The sequence below is a fragment of the Haliotis cracherodii genome, unplaced genomic scaffold (genome assembly GCF_022045235.1).
Source record: "Haliotis cracherodii isolate W230 unplaced genomic scaffold, xgHalCrac1.p SCAF_18, whole genome shotgun sequence".
Classification (NCBI taxonomy): Eukaryota; Metazoa; Mollusca; class Gastropoda; order Lepetellida; family Haliotidae; genus Haliotis; species Haliotis cracherodii.
This window is the reverse complement of record NW_027266273.1, coordinates 828,308-854,763: the sequence shown is the minus strand read 5'-3', so window position 1 is coordinate 854,763 and position 26,456 is coordinate 828,308. Positions and strand designations below refer to the sequence as shown.

General features: G+C 39.2%; 2 protein-coding genes across 9 annotated transcripts in view; one reads left to right on the top strand and one right to left on the bottom strand.

Moving 5' to 3' along the window:
- Positions 1–15,638, top strand: part of LOC139465640 (vacuolar protein sorting-associated protein 8 homolog) — a 52,511-nt gene extending 36,873 nt beyond the window's left edge. The window contains exons 33-45 of the mRNA XM_071247346.1: positions 50–189; positions 1,425–1,581; positions 2,515–2,604; positions 3,143–3,206; positions 3,618–3,715; positions 4,854–4,935; positions 6,132–6,214; positions 7,270–7,350; positions 7,592–7,758; positions 10,107–10,305; positions 12,260–12,328; positions 13,875–14,063; positions 15,377–15,638. Of these exons, the coding sequence (XP_071103447.1) occupies positions 50–189; positions 1,425–1,581; positions 2,515–2,604; positions 3,143–3,206; positions 3,618–3,715; positions 4,854–4,935; positions 6,132–6,214; positions 7,270–7,350; positions 7,592–7,758; positions 10,107–10,305; positions 12,260–12,328; positions 13,875–14,012 (1,368 nt within the window). The 3' untranslated portion in view covers positions 14,013–14,063; positions 15,377–15,638. The remainder of the gene's footprint in view (positions 1–49; positions 190–1,424; positions 1,582–2,514; positions 2,605–3,142; positions 3,207–3,617; positions 3,716–4,853; positions 4,936–6,131; positions 6,215–7,269; positions 7,351–7,591; positions 7,759–10,106; positions 10,306–12,259; positions 12,329–13,874; positions 14,064–15,376) is intronic.
- The window catches only part of LOC139465641 (uncharacterized), a 46,346-nt gene continuing 33,973 nt past the window's right edge, over positions 14,084–26,456 (bottom strand). For 4 of the 8 annotated variants that reach the window (XM_071247355.1, XM_071247354.1, XM_071247351.1 and 1 more), the window contains 10 exons: positions 25,393–26,036; positions 24,692–24,982; positions 24,032–24,325; positions 22,679–22,765; positions 22,248–22,310; positions 21,759–21,830; positions 21,132–21,230; positions 20,476–20,778; positions 18,663–18,849; positions 14,085–15,858 (listed from right to left, as the gene is read on the bottom strand). In XM_071247355.1, the coding sequence (XP_071103456.1) occupies positions 15,726–15,858; positions 18,663–18,849; positions 20,476–20,778; positions 21,132–21,230; positions 21,759–21,830; positions 22,248–22,310; positions 22,679–22,765; positions 24,032–24,325; positions 24,692–24,982; positions 25,393–25,987 (2,124 nt within the window). In that variant the 5' untranslated portion in view covers positions 25,988–26,036 and the 3' untranslated portion in view covers positions 14,085–15,725. Of the gene's footprint in view, positions 15,859–18,662; positions 18,850–20,475; positions 20,779–21,131; positions 21,231–21,758; positions 21,831–22,247; positions 22,311–22,678; positions 22,766–24,031; positions 24,326–24,691; positions 24,983–25,392; positions 26,037–26,456 lie in introns of all 8 variants that reach the window. The other 4 variants (XM_071247353.1, XM_071247352.1, XM_071247347.1 and 1 more) reach the window with 3 other exon arrangements.

Here is a 26,456-nt window from a genome sequence, read left to right as displayed (position 1 = left end):
TAGTGGTCACTATGGTCACTGCTTGGTCAATCCACCTTTTGTGTAACAGGAGCTGGTGTCTATAGACTGCAAGCAGGCTGCCCAGACAGTTATTACATGTTTGGCTGATAACCTCAGCGATGTCGTTAGGAAACTGCAGACCAAGCCAGCAGTCCTGTTTGAGTTCTTGCAAGGAGTCATATCTTACAGGTAAGCATCAGAGTCATATCCTAAAATTAGGCATTCAGAGTCATATCCTACAGGTAGGCTTTCAGTCATATCCTACATGTAGGTATTCAGAGTCATATCCTACAATTAGGCATTCAGTCATATCCTACAGGTAGGCTTTCAGTCATATCCTACATGTAGGTATTCAGAGTCATATCCTACAGGTAGGCTTTCAGTCATGTCCTACATGTAGGTATTTAGAATCATATCCTACATGTAGGTATTCAGAGTCATAACCTACATGTAGGTATTCAGTCATATCCTTCAAGTAGGCATTCAGAGTCATATCCTACAGGTAGGCTTTCAGTCATATCTTACATGTAGGTATTCAGGGTCATGAGTACATGTAGGTTGGAGAGTCATATCCTACATGTAGGTATTCAGTGTCATATCCTTCAAGTAGGCCTTCAGAGTCATATCCTACAGGTAAGCATTAAGAGTCATATCCTACATGTAAGTATTCAGAGTCATATCCTACAGGTAGGCGTTCAGTCATATCCTACATGTAGGTATTCAGTCATATCCTACATGTAGGTGTTCAGAGTCATATCCTTCAAGTAGGCCTTCAGAGTCATATCCTACAGGTAAGCATTAAGAGTCATATCCTACATTTAGGCGTTCAGAGTCGTATCCTACAGGTGGGTATTCAGAGTCATATCCTTCAAGTAGGCCTTCAGAGTCATATCCTACAGGTAGGCAATCTTGAAGGCAATTCCATGTTTTAGGAATCCAAGAAACTGACATTGACCAAGGTCAGCAGCCATAAGACATGATTTGCTGAATTGTGGTCAATAATAATTTTAATACATAACTTAAAAACAAGAAAATTTCAAATTCAACAATAATTGAATAGGATGTTAAGGGAAGTCACAGGAGATGATACACAACAAGCCTTTCATTACGCTGTCTCTCATTGACTGACAATATTTCTCACCTATGAGTCCATTGGCTTAATCATGCAGGGCAATATCACTTTCGATCGCTGCATGGCAGGGTGGATCTCAGGGCAATACAATGTTTTAAGGAAGGTCATGTGACCCTTTCTCCTCCAGTGAAAATACAAATATGATTCATAAATGTAATAAGGAGTCATTTCCTTCAGGGGTGTCTTACCAGATGAGGTCCGATTATATTCATGTACCACAATCAGTGTATCTGGGCTTTCTTACCTGTATGTCGGAATATGCATGTAACTATGGTTTGCTTGATGGTTACAGAGACTCTCAGAGCAGTGCTGTCCACACAGATCGCCAGATCACCATTGAGCCCAATATCATCGAGCTGTACATCAATCTTATGTGTGAGCACCGCCCCCATGATGTGTGCAACTTCATCAAGATGAATGAAGGCTACAGACTTGAGCAGACACTGGAGGTAGGTACAAGCATATTCTTAAGAAAACAATGGAATAACTGGTCTGACGGATCCAGGTCTCTTATCAGCCTGAATTGACTGTCCTACAGTAATCTATCATAAATTTTATCGTGGTTGGAGGTGAGATCACAGGCATCACCCACTGTTTAATAGACAACAGATGGTGCTATATGTGGTTGTGTGAAGACTTCCCTTGGTGATGATGTAGGATGATCACAACTGTGGGGTCTGATACAGGGTCACTATGTATACATTTGAGCAAATGTCTAGCTACGGAAAGTATGAAATTTTAGTATTCTATGAAAGCAATCTCATTCAAATGACTCATTGTTAATGGCCATGAATATGCTGGCTACAGTCCAATCTTTGCCCTCTTGATCCAGCTATAACAGGTAGGACCTTGCCATCATGTAGCATAAATGGATGATCCCTTGATTTTTTAGTACAATCAAACTGATTCAAGTCTTCCTACGCCCTGATTTGAGGACTTATGTTATTAAATTATGAGCAGGACACTTTTTGCACTTCTTGTGTAAACATTGTATATACATACAACAAACTATTGTATAAATAGATAAGCTGTTGTATATGTACCTGATCTGATCAGCTGGGAGACACAAACACAAACACAAGAATCCTACTACTCTGAGACTCTATCACAACCTGAGACTCAAGTCCAGTTTAGATTTGAATGTAATTAATGTTCATGGTATCAGTGATGCTAGGGAATCCATCAGGTAACCAAAATGTCAACACCAAACAGTGAAATATCTGGTCAGTAACATGTTTTGTCTCGTATGAAGTTATCCAAATATGTTTTATTTTTAACAATGATTCAAGATGACCACTTGTTCAGGCTATGCTGCAATGTGAAGAGTTTCTAGGACATTTCCGCAGTCTGCATGTTGCTGTGACATAGATGTCATGTTGCAGATATGCAGGAAGCACAAGGCGTCGGAGGCCACGGCCTACCTCCTGGAGAAGGCGGGAGACATTCAGGGAGCGTTTGGCATTGTCTTGGAGGTATGGATCTAGTAGATATCTGGATGTCATAGGATGAAATTTCAAACTCAAAGATACGTTTATGGGTCCTTTAAGTCGAATTGGTTTTAATGATATAGTTATTGTTAATAAGTGTTGTAATATGAACATGCGATAGTTGTGATACTAATGCCTTTTTGTACATACTTTTAGGATTTTGTTTTGAGAATCATTTTAGGTGTGTGGTGGAAATGACACTGAAAACTGTAATGTTGATCAGGACACTGAAGACATGGTTGACTATTGTTTTTCTCTGTAACTTTCGTCAGCTACATTCAGGTGGCACAGTTGTCAAAGGTGCCACAATTCTCTCTGCACAGTTGTATCCCTTGTGAAACCTATGATCGTGTCTTCAAATCCCTGATTTGGTGTCTTGGTTTATCAGCACTATACTCAGTGCTCTTGTGTGTCACCAAAGTGGTAATTCAGGCTTTCTTCCCATATGAAGTTGCTATGCCAACACACTTACACTTCTCATTAAAGTGGAGTTAAAGCATACCAACTCACTGTTATCTTCCAGAACATGCAGAGCAAGATAAAATGCCTGATGGAGGTGCTTGAGTCAAGGGAGAAATCTCAGAGAGGTAGGTTCTGCGATTCAGAGATTACTAAATACCCGGTGTATAGGCAATAACCATTAGACTGTGTTACATTGCACTGAAGGTGGCTGAATGTAATAAAGTGTGATTGAGCAAAACATGGGCTATAAACAAATCTAAATCTGTAGTAATTATGCATTTATGGTTATTGATCACATTGAGTACCAAATATTGAATTAATTGAATTGAGTTCATAGGTATCATGCTGTTCGTTTCATTCGTAGTTGCATGTATGTTGTTGACAGTTGGCAAGCTTTGGTTTCAAAAGCCTTTTTGACAAGGCAACATAATTTGTTGATGAAACTGTGGCTACATGTTCCAATGATCCAATTATATCTGTGGCCATGAATTCAGGCAGGCTATGGAGATGCTGATTTGTGTTGCTTGTGTTCCCAGATCCGCTTGTTCTGTTCCAAGAGGTGGAGGCCATTCTGTTGGTCATCATTCAGCTCTGTCAGCGGAACTCAGGCAAGATGGACGAAGCTGGACGTGAGGTGAGATGTGACTCTTGTAAAATAGATGGCATCATCCTGAACACTTTCTGTGTCTACTGAACCTAGCCATTATCTAAAGGATTGTAAGCAGGGTGAATATTTCACTATTTGTACAGAATTGGTCTTCAGCAACCCATGTTTGTCGTAAGACCCGTTTAACAGGATTGGGTGGTCAAGCTTGCTGACTTGGTTGATGCATGTCATTGTATCTGAATTGCGTAGATCAATGCTCATGATGTCACTCACTGGATTGTCAGGTCAAGACTGGGTTATTTACAGACCGCCGTCATATAGCCAGAATATTGCTGAGTGCGGCATTAAACAGCAAGCAAACAAACAAACACTATTTGTACCGTGCTGCCAGTTGAAGCAAATATCAATTTCACATTTAGTTATGCAGCTTTGATATTTATGTGTCATTTGTCATTCTGCTCGCAGTCTGATCAACTGAATGTTGAATGTACCCTTTTAAATCAGAAACACACATAGCCAAATTTTGAGGTACATTCCAACCCTCCTTCTTTGCTTTTTTTAAAACAGCTGTAAATAGGTTTTGTACCTAATATGATATACTACATTTCCTTGATTAAATACCCGATTTTGAATAAATGCCAGGGTCTCAAATAAACACTGGGGTCTCAATGATATGCTGGGCCTCGCCAGGTAGTTTTTAAGCTCAGAATATTCACCGTTATCATACCCTCATGTCAGAATGATGAGATCTGATTGGTCCGTGTGATCTTGATAAAATACTGTGTAACCTGCCTTGGAGGTGATAAATTTCTCAGCAGGGAAATAAATCTCTCATACCTCTTACACAAGCCTCTGGCTTGTTCAAGGCTTATACAAGCCTCTGGCTTGTGGTATAAAACCTAACGTGGGACGTATAAAACCCCATGTACCCCATGTGATCCTGCTACAAATAATATTATTAGCTTTGCATTTACACACTGGGGGTTTTATTTATTGAGGAAATACGGTAAACTTTGCCAATATTTTATTTGGACCTTATCTTTTCAAAATTCCTGTATTTGACCTTGTCATATGTATTAGCAGATTTAAAAAATGATTTACATATTATTGAGATGCTGCAAAATAAGGAAATGAACACTGTTTTTTTTTTCTCTACTGTGTTCAGGCTCTGTGGTTTCCCCTGCTGGAGAACATCATGTCGCCCCAGAAGAGGATGAAAGATACTGCAAATAAACAAATCATAGAAGGTGGTATATAGCATATCAACATCTTTGTCAATTGGTATGCATAAAAAATATCAATACAAAAGTCTCCCTTACAAGGCAGGCAGATTGATAGAAACTATTTCACATAAAACAATATGTATGAAAAAGAAATTATTGTCAAGAAAAAGATTCATCATTTATCTGTCTTCAGAAAAAAATACTGCATTTCAGAACAAATGTAACTAAGAATTTTATAAATGACAAAACAAAGAAATAGCAACAAAAATTTATTAATGTTTGGCAGGGGGATTTTCATTGTAATACTGACCCAGTCAGGCATACTGCAATATGCATACCATAATTAAGCCTGACTGGGCCTGACTGGTTGCTAGAGGATAAGTTGCAATTTGCAAAATGGTGTTTTGAATTACTTATGGAAGGTGGGAAGAAGATCCACTTGTGTGGATGCTAGCCTTATTACAATGAGAACCCAGGTGGAAATACATGACATATAAAGGCACAATTGCTAAATGTAACCACTTGTAAAGTTGGTGGTGACTATACAAGCAATGGACATGATGGATGCAAGTTAACTACATGACAAGTAAAAAGAATGAAATTGAGTACTTGGTGGTTGGATGGAGCAATGAATAAGCAATGAAATTTGATATGAATATCTAGACAATTATTAGTACAAATTGTAGAGCTTGGCACAGGGTAAGATAGATACTATAATGTAGATGTACATTTGCTGGAATTGTAATATGGCAAAAAGCATGTAAGAAATAAATACATATAATGTGATTTGGCACATGATAAAACTAGATATAGAAATAATATTTATGTGAACAAGAATTGTTATTTCCAGCAATGGTGGCGATTGGGGATGGTGGTGGGTACGTCGTGAAAAAAAGCTGCTAACAATGGCGCGCAAAACAAACTGATGCGCATGCGGGGAATATAGACATCCTGATAATAGAGATTACCGAGCATGAGCGGATGCCAACACTGACAGAGAAATACTACGCATGTGCAAATGATAAAAACATCCGGACATGATGCACCAGATCGATAAATTACGTATTAAGTAGCAATACAAAAATACAACGACAGAAATGCTAAATTTTAAAATATAGCTCGTGAGGTAACAATGGTTGAAATATGTAAAAACGAAATAATGTTTGCCTTTATAAACTATGCTTAACGACTTAAGCAGCAAATTATTTTGACTATTTCAGATTTCAAGCAGATGACCCACCATGTATTGAACAGCATGATGGGATACATCTCTCCACCAGCCATACTGAAGAAGATCATGCAGGTGTGTATCATTGTCATAACACCAGGTGTTCTAGTGCTCCTTGAGCCACATATCTTCATATCCCAAAATTATATGTCACACCCCTTACATGCACTGTTACACCTAAAGAGTATGTTTGTGATGTGATAAATCTCTTTGAAATCACATTTTACACAGTTATGATACTTTCAGCAGTCAATGTTGGCTCAGGGTTCACCTGATGCGACCTCCTCAGAGTTTGTCAGATCCCATGCAGAATGATTGTAACATGTAATAAAAGGTTTTAATGAGATTGTAACATGATAAAAATGGAAGGTGGGTGGGGGGATACATTTCTTTAAGTTAGCAAGCGTATTTTGTTGTGGTGCTTAGTCCATTTTCCGTTTCCAGTCCAGTTTTAAACATGGCCACCACTGTGTCTTCATACCGACATTTCTGGTGATCTACAGAGCCTCATGGCACTCTCCTACCCAGAGTTCCTTGCCAGCATAGTACCTCTGCCACAGGCCAGCACCATGTGACGATTCGTCACATCTTTCACAGTCCATTCAAGATGTTGCATATGCTTTTCATATGGCATAGAACTTTCATTGAGAAAATATCCTTAATCATGAAAAACTATTTCCATTTGCGTATTTATCATATGTTTACATTGGTTGTATGCCTCCACGTGCTGTCATTGAAGCTCTACAGAGAACTAGTGATACGGTCACTTTTATGTGTAAATATGTATTGTCATGCAACTCACTGTCGCAGTTGTAGTAGCATATTTATATAATTATGCAAAACAATATGTAAAGCGCCCCCAAATACTTGCATTAGTCCATTCTATTCTGATTTCTGAAAAAGCGAGTTTGTTCACAAACAAGAGAAAAGGATGGTGATGTGAATTGCAAATTAGCCTGTGGCAGTGGTGCTATACTGAGTCACCACTGCTGTGGAGTGTGAGCCTTGTTGATCTATTTTTGTTGAATATATTGTCTCCATTTGTCTGATGAGTTGACAGAAGCTTATTTTATGCAGACTGAATGGGAAATTCCTCAGTTGTGCTTTGACTGTTTCATGGTTTCCTCCAGGACCCGACGTACAACACTGGCAAGTTCGGGGAGGTGAAGGAGCTCATCATCGGGATGCTGGAGAACTACAACTATGAACAGGTAGGCTGCTGCTCAACATAGTACCAGTGCCTGTTTTTCAGGACATTAAAAAACTGACTCCCAGGGGAGATACTGGTACAGAAAATGGCTTCAGTGCATCCGGTTTGTCGTGGGAACTTTATTAAACATGGTTTCGTTTGTATCATAACATGACAACAACCAAAGAAGGGATCAAGATATGTCACAGAAGTCATGGTCGTATTGTGTAAGCCTTTTGATACATCTTGATGTTCTGTTGCAGACCCTGATGAAGACATGCAAGAACCTACTGTATCATGATCTACATGTTCATCTGCGGAGTCTGACCTGTGCGGCAACTCGTGGCTTCGTTCCACGTGGAGACAGCTGCCACCTGTGCAACCGCAACTTTGTAAACCCCTCCGACACAGACCCAGTGACAGTGTTCAGGTACTACATAGATCCCTGTATCACATCCCCTCCGACACAGACCCAGTGACAGTGTTCAAGTACTACATTGATCCCTGTATCACATCCCCTCCGACACAGACCCAGTGACAGTGTTCAGGTACTACATAGATCCCTGTATCACAACACCTCCGACACAGACCCAGTGACAGTGTTCAGGTACTACATTGATCCCTGTATCACATCCCCTCAGACACAGACCCAGTGACAGTGTTCAGGTACTCTATTGATCCCTGTATCACATCCCATCCTACACAGACCCAGTGACAGTGTTCAGGTACTATAATCATCCCTGTATCACATCCCCTCTGACACAGACCCAGTGACAGTGTTCAGGTACTCTATTGATCCCTGTATCACATCCCCTCCGACACAGACCCAGTGACAGTGTTCAAGTACTACATTGATCCCTGTATCACATCCCTTCCGACACAGACCCAGTGACAGTGTTCAGGTACTACATAGATCCCTGTATCACATCCCCTCCGACACAGACCCAGTGACAGTGTTCAAGTACTACATTGATCCCTGTATCACATCCCCTCCGACACAAACCCAGTGACAGTGTTCAGGTACTACATTGATCCCTGTATCACATCCCCTCCGACACAGACCCAGTGACAGTGTTCAAGTACGACATTGATCCCGGTATCACATCCCCTCCGACACAGACCCAGTGACACTGTTCAGGTACTACATTGATCCCTGTATCACATCCCTTCCGACACAGACCCAGTGACAGTGTTCAGGTACTACATAGATCCCTGTATCACATCCCTTCCAACACAGACCCAGTGACAGTGTTCAGGTACTACATAGATCCCTGTATCACATCCCCTCCGACACAGACCCAGTGACAGTGTTCAAGTACTACATTGATCCCTGTATCACATCCCCTCCGACACAGACCCAGCGACAGTGTTCAGGTACTACATTGATCCCTGTATCACATCCCCTCCGACACAAACCCAGCGACAGTGTTCAGGTACTACATTGATCCCTGTATCACATCCCCTCCGACACAGACCCAGCGACAGTGTTCAGGTACTACATTGATCCCTGTATCACATTCCCTCCGACACAGACCCAGTGACAGTGTTCAGGTACTACATAGATCCCTGTATCACATCCCTTCCGACACAGACCCAGTGACAGTGTTCAAGTACGACATTGATCCCTGTATCACATCCCCTCCGACACAGACCCAGTGACAGTGTTCAAGTACGACATTGATCCCTGTATCACATCCCCTCCGACACAAACCCAGCGACAGTGTTCAAGTACGACATTGATCCCGGTATCACATCCCCTCTGACACAGACCCAGTGACAGTGTTCAGGTATGACATTGATCCCGGTATCACATCCCTTCTGACAGACCAAGATTGCATGTGAGACTACAAGATATTTCACGGTGTCAGAAACTCTTACATCTCTGCCTTAAGGCTAAAAAAAATAATAGTCTTGGTTCTCAGGCACCGCCTGCATCATCATAAAGTCTGCTGCACAGCTCGTTTTTATTTCCTTTTTTAAACAAAATTAAAAAATCCTAATACTCAAAAACAATGCAGTCCAATATAGCACACAGTTACTTCCTTTACATGCGCATCTCGTGTTATGGTCATGGCAGCAATAGGAGTTTGTATGCTTATTTATGTAGGAGGCCCTTTCCCAGATTGATGGTACACAGCTGTTTATTTGGTAACATACTAGTTTGAACAAGCCCCCACTTGAAAGACACCACCTATCCGCACTATATTTTCAAAGGTCTTTGCCTAGGAACCAATTCTTTTAATTTTTTAAGCCTAAATAGAGATTATTATGTTTCCATATAGTAAATACGATATGATAGGAATAGAAAATATGTATTATGTGAGTCAATAGTTTGAGAAAGACAACATTGCATTGATGTATAGAGCTTGAAAGTAGTTCTTGCCAGGTGACCTCATTTGCACATTTATCTGAACGTGATACCTAGTTTATTGGATTGCATTATCACATGAAAAAAACAGACATTACGTGATAAAGCTGCTTAGGGTATGGATGATGGAATCAAGCACTGTTAAACTTTAATTGTCCATAAACCATAACACTCAGGTCTTGGAACCTGGTCAACAATTGATTTTCGAACCAACACAAGAATTTCTCGACTTTCATTTCCTGGTTATAATCGCAGATATAGATTTTGACCAGAAACATTGTTGTGGCCTCAACTCAGGGTTTCCTGAATGCAAGACAATGAAAAACTTACCTTGACCAGATAGATTATACCCATTTTGTAAGGTTGTAACATGCCAAATACTTTATATTGTGTTGTGTATGTTACCACAGATGTGGGCACAGTTACCACATAGCTTGTCTCAGGGTGCTGGGGTCTATCCATGTGATTGATGGGGAGGAGACATGGGTGTGCTACTTGTGCAGTAATGCCAAGAGAACGGGTCGACTACACAGCTCTCGCTTCCACCGATCTCTCTCCAACCCCAGTCAGGCTGCTCTACACAAGCAAGAGAAGTCCAAGTCAAAAGAGGTATGGCATGTACATGTTGAAGGTCACTTGAACCATGTCTCTCTTTCATGTAAACTTTCACATCTTGTGACCATACAAGATTTTTTAAGTTGATGCATTGCTTGTTGAAAATGTAACTCTGGCCTACCCTTATCTATGATTGTGAACTTGGATATCTAGAATGTGTAGAACCATGATAACATGGTGCTTTGTGTTGTGGTTGCAAGGCAAACATAATTTTGACAATACAATTACATGTACAAATGAATAATAGTATAGGGCGTGGTGAAAAATCTGTTTCATTTGCATATTCTTATTTATGACAGATATAGAGAATCTCACCCGAGTGTCTTTTGATATCAAATATATCAACACGAGTTCATAAAAGTTTTTCCACTTTTATCAACGCCTGTTGATATATTTGATATCAAAAGACACGAGGGGGAGATTTTATTTATCATCCAATATCATTCTTCCAACTTTTTCAGTTTGTAGACAGTAGTGAGCAGTGTCTTAGTGTAAAAAGTACTGCTAACAGCTTCAGTGGCAGAGCCATTGGTGATGTCATTTGATTGTGACGTCATGGTAACCAATGATATTACAATGGTCTGCAAAGCATTGTGATGCAATTTCATTGCAGCGATATCACCACTATGGATATCGTTCCATCTCACCCAAGCGATATCTCTTGTGGGAGCCAGTTTTGGATGATAAATTATGATAGCGATAACTTATGGTTGTTTAGCTTTCTTTATGAAGATATATGTAATAAGACATAACCTACACATATGTACTCTGAAAAAAAAAGAAACGCAAAAGTAGTAATATTGTAAGATCTGACAGAGTGTTGCAAAATCCATACAAAATTAATACCAAAAATGAATTAGGATTGATTTGTGTGGAAAGAATGAGATAGTGCAGAAATTTGGTGAAAATTTGCAAATACACAACCAAGTGAGAGCCTGATGCCGAAACACATGACATGCATGTTCAACATCACTATGGGCTATAAAAAATGTGGGTTTTCATTTCCTTGCCATCACAATCTTACAGCAAGTGAACAGTGAACACATGCCATGACTGGCAGAAGCCCAACACAGCAATGCCATCGGCCGACCGCAAACAGCAGAATCATCATCAGGTTTTTCTACGTTGCACCACGCACCATTACAAGACTGTAGAACTGTTATCAGACAAAGGGACAACATGTGACCTTCTTAGTTCTGGTCGACCACGTATCACTAGAGCAAAGCACACGTATCACTAGAGCAAAGCACAGATTCATATGGTTACATCAGTTAGTGAAAGGGCCACTATGGCAATACCAGTTTTGCATATCAGCCCAGACAGTGAGGAACCATTAACGTGGACCTACATCGTCTGCTGCGACATCAATGGTGTCCAGGTCACAGTATGGCCATAACTGCAATGGAGAGGTTTTATGCTTTGCCGTGTGGATTGTAGATGTCATGTTTACAGGAAGTGGACAGATTTGGTGGTGAAAGTGTGATGATGTGGGCAGCCATCTCCTTCACTGGTGGAAGACTTGGTGCAAGTTCTGGAGAATTTAATGGCACAATGTTACATGGATGAGATTCTTCAGCCACACATCTTTCCCATTATGCAACAAGCAAACATCATTTTCCAAAAAGACAATGCCCGTCAATGCAACAGCCTTTTTCAGGAATCACATCCAGGTCTCTAGATTTAAGCCCGATCAAACATTAATGGGATGCACTGGATCAACGTCAGCAACAACCACAGAACCTCCGACAGTTGGCACAGGGTCAATGACAATGATGTGTGCCAAGTTTGAACAATCGATTGCCATCTAATTTGATTATGATTATTGATTATTTATATGATATTTAACATATACATCTAAAATCACTTTTGCGTTTCTTTTATTGCAGGGAAACTATATCTCTCAGGCGTTGACACTAGAAATGTTGTATTTCATGTTGTTTTTTCTCAGTCAGCGCTTGATCCCCAACATGCCCAAGCCTTTGAGAGTGTCCGCCGAGCAATGAAGACTCCCTCCAGGGTCAGTACTCAAATGTTAATAAATGAGGAGGCTTCATTCATAATGGATGTTTGAAAGTGCTTTTGTAAAAATGATCTGTATCTTTATTGCCTTTTCCGGTCCCAATAATCTAAGATACCACTAATTCGCTGTACTATGTTGCATCCCTTTAACATGCTAGAATGCTAGCATCATGGGTTCAAATCCCAGATTCGCCCTCAATTGTGCTTCTGGGTTTCATCAAAGTGGAAAGCATCCTGCTGCACTTAGGCCCTTACACACATCAAGTGGACATGTCATGATACCCAGAGCTATCAAACACTTTCAGGCGATGTGAAATGGGGCTTAACGTTGCATCCAAGGTGTGTGTGCGCTTTCTAACGTGTTTTAACATGAAGGCAGGGCAACAATAGGTAACATCTTTTAACGTTTAGGTTTGACGCAACCGGGGATCAAACCCTGGACACTACCAGTAGACAAAGAAGGCGGTCCAAAAGGCTTTGAACCTAGCATATATAGAACTGAAATATTGTCTTGAGCTTTAATTATTTCTCAACTTAGCCTCCTTACAGTTCAATACACTTGTTCCATCTCTTCTCCAGGTCAATTATTGTTTTGTAGAAAGTCAAGTTGCTCCACAGCAGCAACCAATTCTTGGTCCTTGTTAAATCTATGACTCCACAAGAGCTTTTTCAAATTGTAGTCACTTGGGATCAGATCTGGTGAATAGTGTCCTGATAGAGGAGAGCACGCCGTCTTAATTTGCCTTAATGCTACTCTTTGATAGACATGCACAATCTTTTCAGTAAGTTGGGAGAGTATTCACCATTCACAGTTGTTTCTTGTGGCAAACTATCAGTGAGTATTATGCCTTTCCTGTCCCAAAGATGATCGCAATAAATTTTTATGTGGATATATTTGGTTTAAACTCCATTGATTCTTGTTTGCTCTAGGGATCATAGTGATACATCTAGATGTATATTAGATGTGGTAATCCTCGTTGACTTCATTTCATCCAATAGCATTTTAGGAACCCATCAGGTACAAACCTTTGTCAAATGCTGATGTTCATGAAGGATTGTTTCTTTTCACCCATACAAGAAGTCTGTTGTCTCCTATTCCCCACTGAAAGTAATGTGCCAATTGTTCAGTACGAGGTTGTGGTTGGCGTCAACGCTTTCTTCCCAACTCAACAAAAAAAACAAAAATACCTTAACCAGTTTGTATTTAAGGAGCTATCAAAATGAGAATACGACAGACATTCCAGATCCATTTTATGTGGTTGATTGAAAATCAGGTCGGGTATGATGCCCCAGACATTAAACAACAAAAGACCTTTAATACCAATGGAACATCCTACTTGTTTAACACTTGAGTACTGTCAAGGATTATTGAATTTATTCTTTAGAACATAAATAAAGTTAAACATGTTAAAGGACTAACTCACAAATAGCAACATCAGATTTATAAATTGGATTATGAGTTGGGTAAACAGAGGTCATGGCTCTTGAAAGTCTCCACATTACATAAATAGCCTCTGCTACAACTTTCCATGCAAATGTTGCAGCTTGCTATCCTGACAGAGCTCGCCAGTGGAGAGCCCTCAGGGCGGAGGACTGGCTACAACAGAACTGCCTCCAGCATCTTCCAGAATGAAACCTTCAAGCTGAAGCTGGCTCCACCTATAGCTATGGAGCTAGCATAACAAAGGATGTGACGGTTAAACAAACTGTAACCAGTTACTTGTTATAAGAAGGTAATATCTTTATTATGTAGCAGATAATTTACATAAATGTCTAATTTAAGGGTCTACATGAATCAAAGATGAAATGACCATATTAATAGGCAAAAAAAAACAGAAAGCAAATTATGTACATGAATGTATACACACCTAAGTCTGTGGCTAACTATAAAATATGTACATGAACCAAAACCATTGCTACTAGACTCTGCCCTGAAACTACATTGTGTTATATGTTGGCCAGAGAAGGTCATATAGTAATGTCTTATTTTCCAGATACTGTAAATATACACTGTCATGTGCAATATGTGAATGTTTTGTTATTAAAGTATGAAAATGTCAGACATCATAACAAAGGATGTGGTTTGTTTTAAACATATTTTATTCAGATTGGAATGGATTGGGAACAAGTTATCCAAATTAGAACTCACTCTACATGGTGTTTACTTGTAGAGTGGATGATATATGGTCTTATTCTTTTTCAAGGGATGTAAATATGGTTGCTGGAGTTGTGTCTGCATAATGTGGGAAGGAAGGCTGGGGGTTATCACATTGTTGGTGCTCATGGACATGGGTAGTTCAACATTGGTACAACTGTTGCCTCTAAAGATGGTTAGATTACAGAAGTGTGCTTATTAAACATATTTCATATATATTTTGATATTGCTGGTGTTAGCTGTGAGCATCCGACAGGGGATTATTCTAACAAAATTTCATAATAAATATTTTCAACTTACAAATCTGAACAAACGTTTTCCCATCATCATGCTCTTATTTTAGGAACACCTAGTGACATCTTATTGCTTTTATTGGTAACTTCTTTTTATAGAATAATCTCTTTGCAAGGACTTCCTACAAAATATCTCTGTCCCAGACTTATTTTGTATTTGAACACTATCAACAACACACATTACAGTGCTAATTTAAGGAAATGTGAGGAATGAGGTGAAATCTTGTATTTCAGCAGGATCAAACCTGTAACTAGCCTGTAGAGGCACTGATAAATCACAGTGCCTTCCTCATGTTCAAGAATCTCTGTTTCAAGTATATGTATGTCAGCAAGAGGCATTTGACCTCAAGAGAAGTGTGTGTGAAACATAAAATAGTTGACAAATGTCTTTGCTCAATTTATAAGTCAGATAAAACACTTTCTCTCAGGTTTGTCCCTTGTCCCTCTTCTCATATTTACACTGTCAACCAAACCCTTGGGAGGGAGTTTTATCCTTGACATGTAGCTATGTGGGAGTAACAGTTATTCACATTCATAAGTTGAAAACATTGTCATCTGATTTGAACTACTACTTTTATTTGTATTCTAACACCTACAGGAGCAAGAGACACAGTTGTTATTGTGTGGACCCCTATCTGAGCTGCTGCTTTTGCCGACATCAAAGATGTATATGCGATGGTGAATCCTGCAACTATGGAAAGATGAAATATCCTGTGTATAACAACAGGCATAACATGTACACACGGTATATAGATATTATTATACAGGATCATCCGCATGTAAATCTTAATAAATGTGCAACTGGCATTGATGGAAAGACCAACTCTGGTCCGGGTTGTCTTACATTTCACTCTGACAGGGGTGCCAGCTCTTGGATCAAATACCATTATAATGGCTTGAAATGCTGTGTAGATACGCCTGTTGGCTGCCCACAGCTCACCAAATCTTCATTTGAACATTACTTTCTTCCTCAAGGTATAGAGTGGTGCTGGTGACTGCTTGTACCGACCCCCTTCCATCATAGCATTGGCTCTGCCCACCTCGTTGTTCACCAACAACAACACACTGAGGAGGTCGTATCTGGAACAACAGAGTAATACTGTGAAGTGTTTTTCAGACTTACAAAGACAGACTAAATTAAACAGTAATCGGATATTACTTCTTTCCTTGAACTCCACATGGTCATAATTTGATAGCTTGTTAGTATTTCGTCACGTTTGTGGCAATGTACATATTCATGCATCAGTAATACAATACCCGGTATGTTGAGGAAACAGTTTACACCAGGGAAAAAGAAATACATTTTGGTGTAAGGTATTAACAAAGAGACTGGGGTCATGAGGTTTCCTGCTATTGTATTTGAATCTACGAACCCCCCTAAAGTTTAGAAGTTTTGAAGTAGGGTATAAGTACCCCATGACTTCATTCTCATCTTCAAATATTTAAATTACATGTCTACCTGTCCAAATGCAAGTGATTTGAACCTTTCTGAATTCCATGAACTATCCAACCAAAACATACCGAACAAGCTTTAAAGGGGCACTGATCTAACACCATTCCCCGGACTGGTTGTTGCCTTTGTTATTGTTTTTTCCCCCGTGAGTACCCGGATGATACGCAACGCAACTGAGCGTGACCAGAGACTGGACTACCGTCTGCAAGGACAGCTAAATAAACTTGGAGGCTGGAGGCAATATTTGTTTTACGCATTTTTGCATAAACACTGAAAGGTTAACTGTGATCTATAAAGATTCGACAAAGGGCGCATGTTAATTAATTTCTTCAGCCTAAACAAACAGACAAAAAGAACGGCGGAGCTCATCGGTATCGTCATTTGGAAATACCCCAGATGGTTATAGTTCAATACTAAAAAAAGTATCCATGCAGTGAAAGCATTTTCGGATTTCGGATTGCGTCGATAATACGATTACTACTCCCTTGTTGTCATCCACCTTTTCTCGTATAACCCTACACTTGTGTATTTGTCGTCATTCACTTGATGCTCAGGTAATGAATTTATTACAGGTACAATTAGTGGTAGCACCACTTAGATTACCTGACAAAGGTTCTCATTTGGCATTTATTGTGTCTGGGGTAATTATTCAATCTAAATCCAAGTTTGAAGTGAGGTGAAATGTGCGTTATGTAATATGCACGTGGCAGCCCAGCAAGAGATGAATGATCAGTTGATTTACTTTTTTTGGTAAATCAACGGATCGTTCCTAGTCATCGAAGGATTAACAGAAAATACGTTGATTGATTAATTACTGTTATCTTGCACAGTGGATATGTCAAAAGTGAGTGTTTACATGTCTAGGTTTACTAAAACAAAGGGAATACACTCATATCATGGTGTGAAGTGCCGATGTAAAAATAACATACTTTGTTCAAAGGGTTAACTGATAATACGTTGATTGGTTGCTCATTGTTATCAAACTCAATGGATTTTTTAGGAACCATGGACGTAATGGAAATAGTTGTCATGTGGCCTTTCTCAGCCAACCCATGAGACTTGACACCTATGTGAAACACCTGAAACAATCCAAGTGATCAGTTGAGAAACGAACACTGGTTATAATATCCCGAAACGATATATATCTTTTAGAATATTTGATAGTTACAGAGACACGTGACATCGAATAAGTTATTTTGTATAGCTGCAGACGAGTGGGATATTATTCCTTTGTGTGGATATTCACGGATACATTCCTCAAACAAGGAAGCTGCCTATTTATACACATAAATTTGGTAAGTTGTAATTATGGTATTTGCATTTTGTTTTCCTTCATTTGAACTGATTCGTTCTTGTTTCTCTACGTCTTGGTTGGGAAATTCTTCAATGCGCGATAGACGTTGTTTTCACAGGTCATTTCCTTTGTAAGCGTGTATAGATTACGTCAATTTGTAAAATGTGATTCTCTCAGGCAATTTATAAAATGTGTAAATATTTCAGTCATTTTGACTAAAAAATCTGTCCAGATTGATTAAGAAGATCAAAGGGGCCTACAAACATCACAACAGATTATTATGTAGGATTAGAAGCCAAACAACATAGAAATGTACTTTTCAACGTAACATTTTCAGTCTCTTGGTGATGACATTAAACATCAAAATGTTTGGAATTCGTTGTCATAATAATATAGATGGAAACGTTTTTCAGTCACTTTGTAAAATAACTGAATATTTAGACGTTTAATAAATATGTTACACATTTTGACAGTAAAAAAATATACACACTATAAAAAAAGCAATGCTCAGGTGAAATATTTACTTTGTGTTGAAAGTCAAAATAGTGTAAACGAAAATAGCAAAATTACGGAGCAAGTGACTTATCAAAACTTCGTCACCATTGCCGATGCTACCCACAAAGATACCTACATTTCCTAATTATCTCGAAAACTGTATTTCATTTTGTTGATCAATGTGACCATACGCTCTTATTACTACCGGTATCCATAAAAGTGACTACTGCGCTTACCAATGGCGCAACAGAGGTCGCGAGCTAGTCTAGATTTCTGCTTTACATCCGGGTACTCACTGGGAAAAAACAATAACAAAGGCAACAACCAGTCCTGGGGAATTGCGTTAGATCAGTGCCCCTTTAAATTCAAGTTCACAGTTTGTGTGTTAATAATTAAGCTCACCATTTGCAGCTTGTGAGCACCAATCTCCCACTGAACTCATAACAATTTCCCATGTCGTGTGTACAGCAAATTGGCACACAACTAGATAAAGGGAGACAACTCTCCCTGTCTTTGGATTGAAATAGGCCTACTTTTGTGCAGTGCTTCCCATTTATACCACCACCATTTTCAGACGAAAAAACAGTACAAATATGACCACAACACTCATATCCATGACCAAAATGTCATGGTTTTACTCACCTTGTACCATGCTTGTTGAGCATCTCACAGAGTTTGGTTATGTACCAGGATCCGTGGCTGCGACTTCTGTATGACACAAAGCCAGGCACAGTAGCATAGCCGATCAGGAAGTCAGCCTCATTGGGGATTACCTCCCTTGGGATCCCATCCACTTCTGGTTCAGCACTGTCTCTCTCAATCTCTTGACCTGGAAATTGTACATGATTATTATGACTATACTTGGAGAGTGTCTTCCACAGACCTTTCGTTCATAGATCATTTGCAGTACCATATCATTCTGTATTATCAAGTGTAATTTTGTAGAAGACTATAAGGTACACGTATCATGTCTTAACAGCAACAACAAATACACTCCTTTGTCCTAGGTAAGTGTATGGGATGAACTTCAGTATGGAGCCTACTGATGCTTGTTTTCACAAGAGATACCAAAAAGACAAATTAACACAACCGTGCAACTGCAACTATATTAGAGCTGCCATAAAACAGATCATAAACACTTCACAGGTTTGTATACACTGTTCCTCCATCACCTGTGAAAATGTAGGGGTACTTTTCTTAACCCATCTTCCTGAGGCAAGGGAGTTGACTCACAATAGAAGTCCAGTTTCCACCCTTGCCAGACCAGGCTGGAATTGTGGAGTTATATTTTGGCTGGATTAATGTGTCTATGCATACTCAATCAGGTAACGAAATCGACATCTTGTTCATAAACTGCTGTTCATCAAAATAAGGGGTTACATGGGCATACATTTGTTCAACCTGCTCTACAGGAACATTCTTTGTTGTTTGGTTATGACAAATCGATCCAAATAACATCATCATTAGATGGAAAATGTCTCTTAAGAACTACCTTAAGTCAGTCACATTACCTGCGTGCCGTAATGCACTTACATCAAATAAGGGACGTCAAAATTGCCAACTTGATAAATGTGACCGGAGAGATTTTGGAAGTTGTTCCTGAACCTCTGGCGACTACAAGTGTTAGTCATTATTGATCAATGAGCCGTTCATTGAAAGGTGTTTCAAATAGATACTAAGGTAAATTCATAGATTGTCACTGTCAGTCTAGACATGGATCGAGTCGATATGAGGATAGTTTTGATGGGCATTTCTTTGTTTTGTTCACTTTGATAGGTGAAACTGAAAGCAAGGATATTTTTGAAAGTGCATGTTATCAAACTTGGACTTATCTCAATGTATGCTAAAACGCTAAGGGTCTAAATGATCAGAAACAGTGCTTCTGTATTTATTCGTATTAGGAAATTCCCAGGGGTTTCTCCAGGAATGTGGAAGTAGTCCATCAGTGTTGACGTCATTTCAAGACTAAAGTTTCATGAAAAAACATGTGAACATCAAAATTAGTCGTTCATACACTTATGAACTTCAGTTTTGCAGTCATGTGACCAACCTCTTGTCCAATGGAAAAGCTGTATATTGTGTAAACTTCACTTTGAAAAATTATTACAAGATAGATTTTAATTATCAATCAGATCGTCTTGATTGAATGACACCATTTTGTTTGAAGCAAGTGCATGTGATATGAGAGATGGAATCTGATTGGTCTTTAGGAGAGACATAGAAGGGGCATAACTTGTAACAGTCACTGGTGTCACTATTATGGAGCCCAGGAATTCCAGCATTGTTTCGCAAGGGTGGAAACTGGATTTTACAGTCCGTAGGAGTAGGGCTATACACAGCCTCATTTTATTAGCTGACTAAATGTATACATGTCACCGAATATTTGCCCAAAGTTTTCACAGGTGATAGAGGAATGCAGAGTATACATAACAATTCATGATGACAAAACACCTACCTTCTTGTTTTTCTCTGCCTTGACAAGCTTGAATGAAAAACAGTTTGGGTTTGCCAGCTAATGATGGGCACACAACCGATTTGAAAGGCCCAGTCATGTCTGTGATGCTGACAAGCCTCCCATCGGTGCCATATATGTGCCCCTGGGCACCATGAGATAGTACACAACACACAAAAGAGTCATACTCTGTATGATCTATATTCAGGGCCATATTAACCAACACACGGACCATGTCTGTGCTCTTCATGTTATCATATTGGCGGACATCGAAATAGAGCTCTGTAAATGTCTTGAGCAGATTTGCTGCAAAGAACATGTTAATATTTATTTGCTGCAAAGAACATGTTAATATTTAGTGACGGACACGATTCTTATGGCACTATTAGATTGTGTAAGTTAATAAGTTTATTGAACGTTTTATATACAATTTAAATGACATGTTTTAAAATATAAGTTTCTTCCTTGAAAGATCTGGTCACATGCAAAAATATGTTTTACAGAAGAGATCCAGTAGTTTCATTGATATGAACCAGACATGCAAACATTGTCCAATTTCCAGTGATATTTGGTGAATCCTATTTTACACTCCGTAAATAAAAAGCATATATGTATCTGACAGCCTAATCCACCCTGGTACCCGACTCCCACAGACTCACCTGCATCCACCTGTGTCCCCTCTCTGTTGGGCATTTCTCTCGCTCCACGGTCCTCTGGGTCTTTGTAGAAAACCTCATTGTTGATTATGATACATATCCCTGAAAATGTCATCACGTGTAACATTAAACTCAAACTGTGCCCTAGTAAAGAGTGAGTGATAGTTGTCTTTCACTGCAGTAATCAGGTTAAGCTAGTGAACACCTCTATAAAGATATCTATGCTGAGAGATGAAAATTTTAAAACTCTCGACATTTGGCACAGAAAGTAGGTGAGTGTGTGAGTGAGTTGGGTTTAACGCCGCTTTTAACAGTATTCCAGTTACATCACGGCGTGTCAGCTTAATGTGGGAGGAAAGCCCGAAGTGATGCAGGTCTTCAACGTTTACCACTTCGGTAAAAACCACGAGCACGTGTATGGTGCTGACAAACCTAGAAACATAATCGGGGCGAACCAGAATTCGAACCCTCAATCATAGGTTTCTGGCGTGCCCAAGGGACACAACTGTGCACAGCGAATCTCCGCACCTTAGACGACTGGGCCACCCGTGCCTCCCCACAGAATGTAGGATTGTGTGGAAGTTTATTAAGGGTAATATTATTACAAGGCATGCCATCAGAACAACTTGCCTCTGGGTTTGCGGTCCATTCTATAGTATGGCATGATTCTGTCTCGGGCCTCTTCTGTATGACTAGAACTTGCTGGAAAGAAAAATGCAGTGAATAACATATCAAGTGGATTTATTAATATTTACAATGAAGTCAAACAAGTATTTAGCATCAAAATCTCATGCTAACATGTTCTACAGCCATGAATACCTGGTACTAGGTACCAGTTGTCTTATATGTCTGAGGTAATTAAGATATTCATCAAACAACCTAAATCCTCGGCTGATTGGTTGAAATGGTTTTAGGGGAAATGATCAATAGATCATCAAGAGCCGTACATAAACCAAATAACAACATAAAAGGCTGCAGTTTACTCAAGGAAAATCATTTAGTAGTCATACAGTTAAAAAAATGCATTGCACATTGTCAATCACCCTTTCATTTGGCTATATTTAAGCCAATCAACAGTCATCATCTACATAGGACCAGTGTTTTTTCTGCATCACTTACCTACAGCCGGCAAAACTGCTGGTTGGGGTGGAACTTGCTCTGGTTCTTGGTATCTTGCCTCCGCTGAAATAGTAGCAGAGAACACTCCCAATAACACTCTACTGAACAAGGTAAAACATTCCATAGTTATTTATTGGAAAGACAGTCAAATTTGGTAGGTCACAGTAACTTTTATCATATTTTGTGTTGAGATGGAATTACAGGAATTCCCAAATAGACAAAACTCAGACTGAGCAAAAAGTACTTTCAGCTAATAACTGTCTCTCTATATCATTGTCAGAAGGTAAAGGTGCAACTATGACAATTATTGGATGACCTATAAAACATTTACAAGACTGGTTCATCACTAGTTGCTTAATTTGCAGATTGTAAATTGAAAATCTTTTCACTAAACCTGCATTAGAAGATTCCAATATAAATATTGTACGTACATGTATTCACAGAAATGTTGGCATGATCGTGTAGAGATGTTCCCTGTTGTCTTGATGCCAGACTGATGTCCTGTAACTCGGATGTACCTGCACAAGAGTTTAACACAGATAACACTTTAGTGGGTATGTCAGGGCGTTGGGTTCAACACTGCTTTGTAAAGTTTTTCTCATATATCACGGCATGTAAACTAAATAGAAGTGGGAAGCTAAATGTGATGCAGGTCTTTTAAGTTTATTACTTGGTAAAGCCCACAAGGATGGGTATGGTGCTGAAAGACCTTAGACCACTGGGCTATCAGTACCCTCACAAACAGTGTGAGTGAAAACAACAAGGTTAGTAGGGATGTAACTACTGACTGACCTATCAATTTATTGCAATTGTGCATGGTCTGATGGTCTTCTTACATCAATGACAATTATCAATAGGTTAGTGAGTGAGTTTAGTTGCACGCAGCTTTTAGCAATATTCCAGCAATATCATGGCGGGGGACACCAGAATTGTGCTTCACACATTGTAACCATGTGGGAAAACGAACCTGGGCCTTCGGCGTGACGAGCAAACACTTTAACCACTAGGCTACCTCACCGCTCCTCAATAGTTAGATCGATGTCACATGAGACTACCAACATTTTAACAGATATAATAACCAGACTTGTCGTACACACAATATGCATAAATATGTTTAACTACTCTGACAATAATGTGTACCCTACTCGGGATTTAAACCCTTTCTTTTGACAACTCTTTGGTTATCATCAAGCTGAGACAATCTATGAAAATACACAATGAATATGTTCTTAAGTCCAGATAACTTTTTGAGCAATTTGAGTTTTTACGCGAAGGTTTCTATTTTAATTGGGTTATTACATTTTTCATTGGGTAAAAAATATTTTTTCACTCATCTATACATCACTTTTTTGTGTTTTTCAATATGTTTTAGATGTATGTAATGGTTCTAACTATAGGCTTGATTCAGAAAGCAAATTAGCTCATATTTGTGTTTCGGATATTAGCTCTGCTGTACCCTTGCTGAAAGTGCTTCATTGGGTATTTACATTTGAGTTTTTCATACAATAGATGCGTTTCTGTACCAAAGTTAATTGAAAGTAATTGTGTCTTGAATATTTTTGGTTGTATTTTACGCAGATACGCAGCTTATCTGTATCTCTGTAATTATTCACAAATGTTGTTTTAAATTTTAACTGTCATTCATGTCATGGCAAGTAGGTTTAATGAGGAGGGACCCAAGTGATGCAATAATTATAAAAATATAACAAGGAACAAGAATAAATGGACAAAATGATATTGTGTCTTCATGAAAACCACTTAAAGTATCAGATTTGTCCTCTCACCTTCTTCTGACGGTCTGTATATTCTGGAGAACTGCTCTGCCAGATGGTGGACCTGTACTTCATGCAGGGCCTGGATGATGGCAGCCATAGCAGCATCATGGCTTCCTTGCCACGTCTGTAGCCACACTGTCAGCAATTGATGCATCCTCTGTGTCACATCAGGGTAGACACGAGACAGTTGCTGCAGAACTTCAGGACCTACTCTCAGATTAAACCCAAACACTGTCCAGTTCTCATGATGTAATTCAGGGGCTAGTTTGCGTGTGATGTCCTGCAGTTGATCTGGGGTGAAAACTGAAATTGCAAGACATAAGGTGAGTGCAATAAACAATAAACAATCCAAAACAGAAACATATTTTTTCTGCACAGAATGAACACAGCTCAACCATAATCTTTTTTCAAAGCACAGGTAACAGTATCTTGGTTTGCTTGCCATACATGACCAAATGCACAAAATGGTTAGACGAAAATCTCTGTAAAGTCACTGGAAGGGTATTGGCAAAATAAGATGTCTTTAAGGATGGGGTTGTATGATGTGTATTGACGCAAACCTCAAATGCACATTTTATCCAAAACTGCATAAGTTAGTTCATCTGTAAATCTGCTACTGAATGTTCAGCCAAATGATTTACAAACAAGTTTGTGAGCTTGATTGATTACCTTGCTGTGAGCTTGTTTCAAAAGGATATTTTACTCTTGATACTGCTACTGCAGTTGGAGCTGCTGCTCTTGCTCCTTCAACTGTGAACCCCGGGGTTTCCCGCCCTACCCCCCTCAACTGTTCGTGTTCCACAGCTGGCACCTGATTCACTACAGCTGGTGGCCTCTCTGCTATAGTGGTGCAGCCTGTTTTTGTGTTTGGTGGCAGCTGAGGCTGTGGTGGAACGTAAGGTTCTGATGTATCCATGCCTTCTTCCATATTAGTTGTATAATTAGTTAATCCTTTTGCACCTGAAACATTGGCATTGAATTTGTGCTTACAAAGACCATCCAGGACATGGCCATGGACCTCAAAGTTTGATTTATTCTTTGGAAGCCATCTTGCTCTTGATTTAATCTTCTGAAGTCTTTCTATTGTTTCTGTTACCATTGAAATACTTGTTAGCTTTCCAAATCAACATTAACTTGTATCATATATTATATTAATATTAATTGGGAAACTCATAAATTCCAATTTGAGGATGTTTATGATGTTAATAGAATATTGCTGTAGACCTCTTTGAACACACACAAAAATTCCTTAACCTCTGTTGACACACCTACTGATGATGAAATATATCTTTACATGAAACATATTCATACTACATATTACTGAAAACCTAAAATCTTAAGTGAATAACATAATTTATAATTTTACATACCTTCATATTTACAAATAACTTCTTGAAGATCGTTTCGATCAATTGTCCCCAACAACTGTTTGAGTTTATGAAGATCGTCTTGTGTTATTTGTTTTGTTTGTTCCAAATAAGTTATCAAAGCCATTGGATTTACAATTTTTCCCTTGTCCTTCTTCTTCATGTCTCCAATCAAATACATCATCTTGTGCAGCTCTTCTGAATCAAGATCTTCTGCCACTGCTAACAACATGTTCCTGTAATCCGTTATTTGAGACTGACCTTGCTGAATTCTTGTTTCAATGACACTTTCATCAAGTCCAAGTTCTTCCTCAAGTAGATCTATGCGCTGAATTTTTTTCAAACATTCTGCAAGATACCAAGGATTCTTTTTCCCAAATTTCCCAACTTTTTCCCATTGTGTTAGCAACTCTGTAGCAGTTGTTATGCGGTCTAGTTTTCCACCTGCCACGTAATCTCGACTGATGAACTTGAGGGCATCCAAGTCGTCATCATGCAAGTCTTCTCCGATGTGGAGCCCTACTCTTCTATAGTCCGGACCTTCGTCTACAGCATCACTGGCGAGATTCTGGGCATCATAGCTTGTATCTTCATGCATCGTAGTAGTCAGTCCAAGTTCTACAGTGATGATTCTGTTGACACTCCTACTAAAACAAGACAAACTGATGGTCAGACTATTAGAGAATAACACCCTGAAGGATTGATCATGACTGATCTTGAATTTTCACACCATTCATAAATCAATCAAAACATTAATAAATTGTGCTCCGGGTCTGCTGATCATGCTGACGTCCGTGTCCATACCCATTTCACATTTATATTAGAGACAGGAGATAGGAATACACTTTTCTGGTTGTGTCAGAACTTTAGTTGTACACTACAGCCAGTCGGCCAAGTGACTTGGATTACATCGCCTTGAACAGTATGCATCTCTGCATAAGATGTAGGGGTGGTGAGGTGACAATGGGTTTAATGTCGTGTTCAAGATAATGTTCACGGAAAGATACACTGGATTTTAAAACCTTTCAGGATATCAGTAGCAAAGGTCCTTTGAGTGTTTCACATGA